At 39.5% G+C, this 12063-nt stretch overlaps 4 protein-coding genes across 6 annotated transcripts in view; 3 read left to right on the top strand and 1 right to left on the bottom strand.

The window, feature by feature from the left end:
• The window catches only part of LOC127535343 (tripartite motif-containing protein 16-like), a 599330-nt gene that overhangs the window by 253100 nt on the left and 334167 nt on the right, over window positions 1–12063 (top strand). The window lies entirely within an intron of this gene.
• LOC127535340 (tripartite motif-containing protein 16-like) overlaps window positions 1–12063 on the top strand; it is a 520629-nt gene that overhangs the window by 174411 nt on the left and 334155 nt on the right. The window lies entirely within an intron of this gene.
• LOC110966083 (contactin-associated protein-like 4) overlaps window positions 1–12063 on the bottom strand; it is a 215945-nt gene that overhangs the window by 156675 nt on the left and 47207 nt on the right. The window contains exon 2 of the mRNA XM_051952984.1: window positions 6969–7079. Within this exon, the coding sequence (XP_051808944.1) occupies window positions 6969–7079 (111 nt within the window). The remainder of the gene's footprint in view (window positions 1–6968; window positions 7080–12063) is intronic.
• LOC127535337 (tripartite motif-containing protein 16-like) overlaps window positions 1–12063 on the top strand; it is a 388516-nt gene that overhangs the window by 42433 nt on the left and 334020 nt on the right. The window lies entirely within an intron of this gene.

Genomic DNA, 12063 nt, shown 5'->3' on the forward strand with positions numbered 1-12063 from the left:
GTAAGAGTTACTCAAGTCTTTGTCATGGCGCCCACTGCTCGTGAAACCCCTAAAAATGTAGAGTATTTAACAGTAGGAGGCCCAAACCATTGGTCAAACCATGTACTACAGCTAGTCAGCAATACTTAAAGTGTGTACTACCTTTAAAAAAAAATGTTCATATTAAATTATTTGGATTAGAAGCATAAGAAAAGAAATTATTTGACTGGGATATCCCTCCTGCAAAGCATTACATGGACCCAAAGAGACCAAACTAACAGAATAAAGTTGTTGACCAAAAAGCCAAGACAATGAGCTAAAAGACACAAAAACACTTTGTAGAACTGCAGTCAGGTAAGAACTCCGTTAGTTCATTACAAAGAACACGTCTCACACTTTAATGGGCCATTTAAAATGTTTAAACCAGAAAGAAATTTGTGGCCAACATGGATGAAAGAAGTTTTTCAGTGCTTAAAAAAAAAAATGGATGTACAAATCTCTGACAACTTAAACACACACGTACACACACGTACGTACACACACACACGTACGTACACACACACACGTACACGTACACACACACACACACACACACACACACACACACACACACACACACACACACACTCTGCTGCAGCTGCTGGAAGATGCTCCAACCAAGACCTCTAAACAGCTGTGATTTGTGATGACAGTGTTTCGCCTGCTGCTTTTTTTTTTTTTCCTCCTTCTTCTCATGGAAACAAGGATGCTTTGCTTCATTGTCAGACATGTGGGGTTTCAGTGTTTATTGTAATAATGCTGACTGGGGGAAAAAAAAAAAAAAGTTTGGAGCACTGCAAATGCTTTCCATGTAGAAAAAGAAAGAACTTTCAGTTGAACTTTTTGAAGTCACAGAGCATAACTAAATATTAAGATCAATACCTGATTAATTGGCTGCTCTTACATACTCCCAGTTTACAGACTCCAATTAAAGATTAATTCTGCCCTCGAATCTCACTCTTTGGGAAAACGATTACTGGGGCACAATTACTCCTTTCAAGTACATTTCAGCATAATTGCAGTGGCGTCACTGAACTGTCAGCGTCGCCTACAGAAAAGGGAAAATGTTTAAACATGAAGACTGCTATTAACATTTGGCAAGAGGCTAACAGAGCCGACTAAATTAGTTCTGATGAAAGTGAAACACAACGTATGGACAGAGACACTCCGGCTAAAGGAAGAGAGGAGGTGGAGAAGGGAAGCGAAGAGAAAGAGTGAAAAGGAAATTTAAAAAAATGGAACACTAAGATGACAAGAAGAGAGTGGGAGGCAAGAGGGAGAGGAAAGATAAGGAGTGAGAAGCAAAAATAAAGAACCAGCGGAGAAACTGAAATAGTGGAGCGATTCATCCTCCCTGGTAAAAAGGCCATTCATATCCAATCAATAGACGATCGAGGCTTTTTATCCACTTGTGTTGCCTTCAGACCTCCACTGTGATCAGGTACATCAGGTTAATAGAGTCTGAAGTACAACATCAGGACTTCAGGTCACAACGCTGCAGAGAAGCAGGAAGTGTTACGGCTGGTGGCTGGAGAACCCAAACGTAGACTCAGAGACTGGCAGACACGTGAATAATTGAAGGGGTTTTATTAAACAGGAATCCAAAACTTGTACATAAACAAAGAGCTGAACTGGGGAAAACAGACTAAACTTAACTACTCTAACCAAACACTATGAACACAAAACAGCAGATCACAAAACTAAACTGAACTACAAAACCAAGCTGAGAGGGTTACTCACAAGAACGGGGAACTGACAACAGGGAAGGCAGGTTTAGGGAATCCAGGGCACCAAACAGGAAAACAGGCTGCGGGAAAACCCAAAACCTGACAGGAGCACAACAGAGTCCAAGAGGAGGAGAGCAGAAAAGTCTATGAGCTGAAGCAGTCCAGAGGTGGCAGGCTTGAAGGGGAATAGCATCTATGATCCCACAGGGACAGAATGAATGAGCAAGGTTTAAGTGAGCAGGAGATATTGCCTGCAGGTGAGCTGATTACTGCAGGTGACTCACACTGCAGTAATCAGCTGAGTGTGGACAGGTGAGCATGAAGAGCAAGACAAAGAGACGAGAGAAACAAGAGGGAGAGGTGACAGACAGAGGGAGCCAAAGGGAGAACAGATCAAAACAGAACAGACAGATACAGGAATGAATGACAAGGAAAGAGAGAAAAGGAGGTAGGGCAAGAGCTAGAAGCAGGGATCATAACAGTAAGACTGCTGGGCTTCAAAAAGTAAGAGAGAAACTGAGTTCGGAAGTTTTTGTTTCCCTCAAGCCTGGACATAGTTGTTTTTTTTAAAAAGTCAATCTTGTGTTTTCTTCAATATATGTATTCAGAAAAGTAAAACGGTCCTTAATATCAGCAGTGGCTATGGGCTGTTTGGCCACACTTGCTATATAAAAGCATTAGTTGGTCCGTTTGAGGCTTCGGCTTCAGACTGAAATATCAGCTATCCCATGAGCTTCAGTAAAAAGACTGGACGTTACTGTAAGGCTCTTAGAAAAACCTAAAAGGATGGATGGATTATAAGGGTTACAATAACCTGGATGACTGAGAATCTACATAGAAATATCAGCTATGATGTATTTTTTCGCAGAATCTTGCACAAGTTCCTGAAGTATAAATCCTGTTGACTTTGGTTATCGACTGACATCTTCCGTCATCACAAGGTTTACGTTTGTTGTAGGAATCAACTACTATGAATTCCTATTATCGGTAATCAAGGTGAATTTTGCAGTAAAAATGAAAATCTTGGTGTCAAAATTTTGAATAACACAAACCCCAACAAAAGAAATGCCTTGGTGTATTTATGTGAAAGAGGAATTCTGAACATTCATCCTTCAGTGTTGATATGTTGTTACTTGTCAAGGTTTTTTAAAAAACACATTTTAAACAACTGGAGTTGAGCCAAAGCGCTGTACAGTTAAAATCGCAGGGCAAGATAGATAGATAGACCTTTATTGTCCCCAAGGGGATATTTGTTGTCACAGGCACTGTCAAGTGCATACAAAAAGCACTTGACAGTTATTCACAAAAACCACAGTAAAACACAATAGAATGAAAGTAATAACATAATAATGGGAGAAGACACAGCACAGTACGAGATGTTAGTCAGGGTGTCAAGCGACAAAAGAGGTGGGTTTTAAAGAGTGACTTGAGTGTGAGCAGTTCTAATTTGTAACAATAAACTACTCCAAAGACTCAGCTATGTCTGTTTTTGTTTCTGGATCTTGGAAAATCCAAAAGCATCTGGTTGATCGAAATCAGTGTTTTAATGTTGGTTTGAAGATGCAAGACTTGTGACATGTAACCAACCAGACTGAGACCACATCCAGTCCACCGTCTAACTTGTACTTCAACACTCATGTCAGTCTCAGCAGCACTGTGTGTTTAGAGCTAACTGCCAAATATTAGCATTCTAACACAGTTTCCTGAGCAGTCTTTGAGTAGATCTTTGAAGATTTTGCCAGTCAAAAGACCAGCTTTAAACCGGTTTGGTGTTTAAAACTAGAGATGTACCATATTCTGAAGCTGTTGGTATTAGCACAAACATGTGTTTGATTCTTTGTTGACATCTGTTGTCACACATAAAAATGCATAACAGCTGCAAAAACATCTGTGCGATGTTGTAGCAATATACAAGATTGTAATTTTAGTTTATCTCAGCCTAACTGAACGTTTGTTTGTCGACCTGAGGGAAATAAGCCTCGTATAAGTCTCTGTCATGGTGCTTCTTGACTAGCTTAACTCCCACAATGCTCTCTCCTTGCCAACACAAATATGCCTGCACTAAAAAGCAACTATAACGATATTTGAAGTGTCTATTATCTAGGAACATGGTGTCCGATATTGACAGACACTAAATATTAATTAACTTGTGCTGCAAGAAAAAAAAGACAAACTTTTTTGGCAAAACAAGTAAATATAAACCTTAACTGTAATCTTCAATGCTTGTTAGTCAAGAATACAGATATCAGGCTTTAAAAAAAGCCATTGCATGCCACTCCAATTCCATGTTTTCAAGCTAATCAACTACATTAACACAACATTCAAGACAAATTTGCAGCAACAGATGCCTATGTATCATGAAATATGGTACTGTGATGTTAGACCTTTTTGAAGTCAATAATATAACATGATATTTAGATGATCCTCGCTGAATATCAATAGCAATGATGTTTGAATGTGTGTAATAGTATAGATTTCTTATTAAGGTGCACTGCGTAGGGCGTCTTCCCAGACTTTGATAATCTCCGTTCACTTAGCGGGTTAATGAATTGAGAGCGAAGCTACTCCTCAGAGAGCGACTGGAGAGGGCAGAGCGTCAGCAGTAGCAGGAGATGGAAATGAGATGGAGGCATTCATTTATTCATTGATTTCTACAGCAAACAGCTGGGATCGCTCCCTGGGACCCTGCACCAGGAGCTTTCTTATCTATCCACTACATACCGGAGCTAGATTAGAAAAATGCACGAAGGTTACTGCTGTCAAGGTATTATTTGTTCAGCCATTTTATGTGCCATATGAAGTAAGAAATCCAGCTTTGTAAGCACACGGTTAAACTGCAAAATACTGTTGTTGGTTACGACTTTTTACTACTAATCTACTATTTTAGATTTCGTTAATCCATGAACACCAAGCACCTTTAGATAAAACCATACTTTAAGGTTTCAGTTTATGGATTTTATATTACAGGATTTTCCAAAGAGTCTATTCTATCAATATATACAGTATGCGCTCATATTCCTACAAATTTCCACAGCACCAGCAGTTCTTGAAAGTTTTACTTCCTGCTAATGTCCTGCTGGTGAACCAGTGGGTGGTAAGAAAAAAAAAGAAAAAGAGTGCCTTCTTTATTTCCACATCACCTCAGTTAGTATTTATGCCTGTACATTGCTGACATGGTCGAATATATGCGTGTATACAGCAAAAAGAGCTAAGTGGCAGTGATAGTAATGGCAGCAGTGAGAATTTCCAACTGAGAAGTAACTCAAAATATTAAATATCTCCTGACTCTTCTGCTTTCTGGTCTATTGAGGGTCCCAGTGGTGAAAGATCTCTCTGTTTTTCACCACCTCTGCCTCTTTTATGATGAGCTTCATCTTTTATTACTGTAAAATATCACTGGAAAATATTTTTCAGATTGGATTTTATACCACTGGAAAGCAAATCTTGACTATTTTGATAAATAAGTGGCTGTTAAAGGTTGAAATGTGGGACCAAAGTAAAATAAGATCCACCACACTCAAGCTTATTTATTTCATCCAAGCATTGCCAGATATTAAACAACTAGTCTGAGGTAAAAATGCCTCAAAAACTTCAATATGAAAATGGTCTTAACTAAGCCTGGTGATAAAATAATCACTTTATCAAAAGCGATAAGGAAACAATTCAACAGAAAGTTTGGCAGTCTACCTTTAACACATGAGATGGAAACGGCCATTAAAGCACTGAACAAAATTCAAAGTTTGGTTGTATGAACAAACACCAAGTACGTTTCCTTCTTGGTTGAAAAACAGCCTGTCATACTTGGTGGAGGCTATAGCAAATGGGAAACAGTAGGCTTTTCTTTAATTTATGGGTGTAAATGTATTAATTTCTATATTTTTTATTGGAATGTCAACATTTAATTTATTGTCTATGTCCTTGATAAATAGGATAACGTGGTTAAATTCAAATAAACCTTTGTTTCTCCTGGATCTCATTAAAATAAATAGTTAAAAATGATTAATACTCACTGGCTTCAACATTGTATTGTTTTTTCAGCTGCATCACCCAGCCCTCGTCCTAGTTCACATTTTTCATTAACAAGTTTTAACTGCACCGTTGTTTCACATCTCTGACATCTTCAGGTGGCCTTACGCCTTGTAAAAGTTAATGAAAGACCAAGAAATGTCAGCTCCATTACAGCCAGGTGACTTCAGACCAGCAAATGTCAGCACAGGGCAGCAATGAAATTAAGCTCTTACATACAGGCTTTGCTACACGGCCTGAGGTGTCACTGCCTACTTCTTACAACCAAAAGAAGTAGAAAGTCAAGGCCGATTTGATGAATTCTGCTCTAGTGTCCACTGTCACACCAAAAAATGATGCAATGTGCCGGTGGAATACACAGTACGTCGTTGCAGCTGATACAGATGTGAATTTAATCTGAATTCAGAATCAGATCAATGAAACAAAGACAGCACATGGGCTCTATTTTGTTTTCTTAAAGTCTCAATTATTGCACTGAGGCCTCGTTCTTAATGCTCGGCTTCCTTTACTTTCCCAGGTGGTGGAAATCATTCAGATCCAGATTAAATCTGTCTCACCCTCCCAGCTGATTCTGAGCTTTGATGTCAGGACAAAGCTCCACAGCAAATCACATTCTTCATTTTGTCAACGGCTCACATCAGCGTCCAACACAAGACTCCCTGCTGGGTTTCCATGGAGGACGAAGTAGCAGCATTCACATTTATCCTCCATGTATAAATCTTCCAATACAAACAGCACCTATGGAGAGTAACGACGGGGCTAAGCAAATACTCTTTGTTTTTTTTTTCTTTTGTTGTCATCTCTGAGAAATGATCCTGATCCTCTGTCTACCGCCAAACTAGTTACCGGTGAATTACCTATGAGTGTTTGTGAATCCAGCGAGAACTTTTCTGTTTGTTATGTTTTGTGCTTTGTGTCCTGAGCTTAAACCAAGTCTCCTCTCCGCTGAGCTCCACAGCAGCTTCTTAGTAACAGAACAAAGATCTCTCCTCTTTGTTTTCCCTGTTAGACTCAAGCAAACATCACATTTCACTGGACTGAAGCAGAAAGTCCCGTCTTATTAATGCAGTACATCAGACCCTAATACACACAGCAACAACAACACTGTTAAATCTAGTCTGGTGTTACAGCGTCTGATCAAACGCAGCATCAGCAAGTCTTAGCAAGTCAACCTCAGCAGCAGAAACTTGTCCTCACCTTCCCTCTTGTTGAGTTTGGCGAAACCCGGAGCGTGGCTGCTGGACAGCTGGGAGGAGCTTCTGAAGGACGATGGTGGCAGATTGGACACCAGGCTGCTGTCACACACCTCTGTGGACCAATGACAAAGCAGAAACGAAAATATTTAAACATCACTGTATTTGTCATCTGTGGCCGTTTCTCAAACACCGATGAAGAAAGAAGCTCTGCTGATACTGGCTAAATTGCATAATAAGAAGTTTATTATTACAAAGGAAACCAGCATCAAACAAGTACCATAGATTTGCTTGGAAGATGACTCTCAGTCGAAATGAGTCTATCTCCTCGAAGCACGGTTTAGAACACACTTTCATCGGTTCATACTTAGGTCACCAATATACACAACTTCCTTGTGGTGAGTGACTTGTCTTTCCTGGTGTGATCACATCACTTTTCCTACAAAAGTTAATTAATTCTCATGTATAGATGCTTCTTTGACATATACTTTCCAAAAAACCCTCATGTTTCTTATCACGTTTTCCTACCAGACACTATCCTCAAATATTATGGATCAGTTACTAAATCTTCTATTATCACATCTTTAAACATTAGAACTCCATCACTTTTACACTTCAAGTAGAGTTTATTCACCAAAGGAAGTTATATCCAATCCGATCAGGTGACTGGGTGGCAATTAGCTGACTAAGTCGCCAGTTCTTTTTGGGGTGATTATGTCACCTTATTGTGCTAACTTAATGGTTTGTCTTGAAGAAAATTCAACTAATTACCCTATAAGGTTCGATTCAAAGTGTGCACTGACGGGAGCTTGCAGTTGTATGTGTTTGAAAATATTGCATAGCTGCTGTAAAGTTATCGTCATCCGTCATAAAGAGTGTAGACAGGAACAATTTTCAATCAAACAGTTGTTGAAACTTGGGGTGTATTCTTGTGAAAGATTGCGGTGTGTCTTACAACTTCAACAATATCGGTTTCCTCACTCTCGAAACACAGCTGCAATATGTCCATCTCTATCTACAAACAGTAGCTTTCAATGCTAATTGGGTGTTACTCATGAGGTGTAAGCAATAAGATAAATTGAGGACAGGACACTGCATTACAGCCAAATTAGAACATTTAATTTACTAATAATAGATAATAAAAATAACAATACCAATAAATAGACAGATGGCGGTATCGCCCTCCCAGTCTTTATCATTACAGTTGGACAGTACATGCTAGTTAGCATCTACACGCCAGGAAAGAGTAAAAGTGCTACTCTAAAATCAGAGGTCTGTCATGTTTAAGAGTCACAGATCTGGAAAGGTAACACGTCCCTTCACAAGCCTATGATAAATTAATTAAGAAGTTTGGTCTACAGGTTGACAGCATTGTTTCAAGAATAGATTTCTAAAGATTACTTGAATGCATCACATATCTGTGCAAAGGTGTTCACTCTACTATTACTGAATGTCAGATTGACCCTGTTCTATGGTGAAAAGCCACCAACATGTTTGTGAGATGCTGTTCACAGAAGGGGCTATTCAGAGAGACATAGCAGAATGCAGACTTACAATGAAGTCATATTTTAACACGTTTGATGGAATAAAATAAAGGAAAATCAATAGGCAGTGGTCAGTGTTGATATTGTGGAGTACTGTCACAAATAAATCAGTGTATGTGAAACACTGATCTGATGCCACTGGATTCTACGAACAACTCCACAAACATATCTGCAGCCTGTGGTTGTTGGATATTTACAGCTAAACTGTAACATCTAGGAAGTAAAAACTTCTATACATGTGGTTTCCAAAGTGTTAATTCACGGAGTCGCTTTGTTTTCTCTGCTATGGAAAACCATGACCGATGTTCAAGGAGCCGAAAGCCCATTATTATAATCTTACCCTTATAAAACCAGAGCCATGAGGTGCTTCACAAAAGAGCGCCGATTAAACATTAAAGGAGATAATGAAATATTAAAAAGGGCAACAATAAAACATTACAAAAGACAATCAAACATTAAAAAGGGCAAAAATGACTCAATAGAAAAGGCATTACAAAATGTTATACAAATGCCAATCTGCACAGGTGGGTTTTTAGAAGCTTTGCAAACTGAGATACTGAGCTTCTTCCACTGCTTTAAAAAAACAGTAAAATCACAGCCCCCTTTTGTGAAACCATCTGCTGAGATGATGCTGTTGATCAGTGAAGATTATTTCTTTTTTAAACCGATATTTTATGAGCTCCTCCTGCTTTATCCGAGCTGGATTTGGAATAAATGTGCTGCTCCTTTAACATATTACACGTTTTTCCTCCTGTGTTTTAGACGGAAACTACACATAACAACGTGCATAATATTATGATGAGGAACATTCAAGCCACGTAGCATAATATTCTCGGAAACTATGCATTGCAATTCACAGAACAGTTGGATAACACTGCATGAGACGAATAAAATTGCCCCTGAAAAGTTTTCAGTTTACCGAAATCGTTTCATCAGCTCTACAAAATGAGTCTAAATGATCTGTTAATTATCCAGTTTCACAAGCAAATCTGATTCAATCAAGCCTTATTAGATCATCAAAACACCAATGACACACAAAGACAATAATAGAGCAACTAATGCATGGATTAGAACTGAAATCACAAACACACACTTTAGCTGCTAAACAGGCATTCATACTTTACCTTCAAGCAACACTGTTTCAGCAGATTCTATATCTGCAGAGTGAATTATTTAGCAAACTTGTGCACATCCAAGAGCACATTTGGAGCTGAAATGAAATAAATAAACCAAATATTTGTCCTTTACAATGGTCAAGGTCAAAATAGCTGGAAGACAAATTCACCAAAAATGTCCTTTATCTGCTTCCAGCTGTAAAAGACATATATATCTATTTAAAAAACAAAAAAAACCATCATCCCGCTGTTTCTACAAAACGGTGCTGTTGTCTTTTCTTTTTTTTTTGCCCCTATAGCATTGGTTCCTAATACCTATGCAATGCAAATCCTCTTATTTCCACTTATTTAAATGCAGAAAAAATTGGCAATATTTAAAATACTGGCTCGAAGATACTAGAGCTCCATGAGCAATCCAACAACAACAACATCTACTCAGCGTCCCTTTAGAGAAACTAAATTAAGCGGCCGAGAAAAGTGGACAGACATCCTGAGTGACGGATCACCTGCAGGCTCAAGAGAGCAGATGTAGCCGAGAGAGAAGCCCTGTGTTTTTGCCAGGTAGCAGGGTTTAATGTCAGCTAAGTGAAAAAAACAAGCCTTCGACAGCACACTCCTGTCTCTAAGTGCACAGTAAGTAGTTTGTAACAGCAGGTTGGTACGAGAATGTCTCCTCTCTAAGCACAAAAATAAACATTTCTGTTGTTCAAAATCATGAGGGAAGTTGGACAGGAGTGTCTAAACCCAGCAGCAGAGTGTTTCACAGAGCAGAGATCAACAGCACAAACTACTCTCAGGATGCCGCGATACCCGACGCAGCTGGAGGTGGATTATTCTCCGCCTCTGAGCCTGAATGAAAAACAGTCGAATTGTTAAAAACAGCAGGAGGGGGGAGCTCACTGACGCTTAGAGGAAAAAGGCCTTTGTATCTCTAAATGATCAGCTTTTCAGGATGAAACAAGTTTATTCCGATGGATTGTTGTTGCACTCTGAAGTCTTTAAGAGGTAATAACGACAAAAGAACCGTTGCATCTGTGGATCCGGCAACATGAGTGGAATCTCATCAGTCGGAAGCAGGTTTAATGTTCCCCAGGTGGAAACAGGTCTTTCAGCTGTAATGGCACCGTATTTAGATGAATGAGCGGCGTAATAATGTCCAGTTGGACGAGTGAATGGTGTAATTCTGCCTCGACGGATAAATGAATACTGTAATCATGTCGTGTTGAGGAGATGAATGGCGTCCTGACTGACTCATTACAGGCTGGATACTGATGGAGATGAATCAGTGTTGTCAGAGGAAACCTTTACATGCTTCACACATTTGGTTTTTGGATGACTGGCTGCACTAGGAACATCATATATTACACATTATGCAACAATTAACATTTATTAGGCTTGCTTTAATTGGCTTCTCTCCCGGAAGCTTGTAAAAATTCACGCTTTTTTCCCTCAAACTGAAGCAGCGAGGTAGTTTTGCTGCAGCTATTTCCTCCATTCGTTAAACACACATAACATGTACTGTAGACATAATATAATAAGCCAGGACAAGACAAGGCACAGGATAGAAATGAATATTTGTTTGATGAGATTGCGGTCTGCACGGTGAAACTGTATCACACACAGATTCATGAACGTCAGCTTCATTAATATTCACAGTTTTCCTCACAAGCAGCAGACTGTAAGCCTAAGCCAAACTAGCGCTGCCTCCATCAGAAGCCTCTCCGCTAATGGATGTTGTTCTCCACCGCTGAGACAAGAGCCAATTACTGTGATTCCCGCTGCAGTCCGATCTGAGCCCACCACTCCGACAACGAGGCGTTAGCTTCGATTACTCTGTCAACATTGGAGCACTTCATCTCAACAGCACGAGTCTTCATCTGCCTCTCGATATCCACCGCAGCCTGATAATTTTATTAGTTTAAGTGGAATACCGCTGAACTTACGGAAGCACTTTCCACATGGAGTTTGTAGCTAGACAGATTAACAACAGCACTGGCTTACTTATCTTTCAGGAAAAAATATGGAATGAAAGTGAAGGATTAGAAGGACCCATTTTAATCATTGGTTTGGCTCCAAAACCAGAACCTTGGTAATGTGGAGCATTTAAAGTCATCAAGGACAATAAAATGCTGTGATGGCCGAGTAGTTAAAGTGTTGGATTTGAATGTGGGTTCAAATCCTGTTCACAGCAAGATGGTTTGGAAAAGACCACTGGGGCACCAAGGTGGCTCAACTGGTTGAGTGGGCGACCCATGAATACGGGCTGTAGTCCCTGAAGCATTCGCTGCAGGTCCTTCCCCAGCTCTTCTTCATACGTTTCATGTCTCTCTCTACTTACAACTATAACAAAGGCTAAAAAAGCCCCAAAATCAACTTAAAAATACATAAAAAATTGCCCAAATGACCCCTGAGCAGCTATTTATGCTAAGCCAACCTGTTT

Source organism: Acanthochromis polyacanthus, chromosome 9, assembly GCF_021347895.1.
Source record: "Acanthochromis polyacanthus isolate Apoly-LR-REF ecotype Palm Island chromosome 9, KAUST_Apoly_ChrSc, whole genome shotgun sequence".
In the NCBI taxonomy this organism is placed as follows: domain Eukaryota; kingdom Metazoa; phylum Chordata; class Actinopteri; family Pomacentridae; genus Acanthochromis; species Acanthochromis polyacanthus.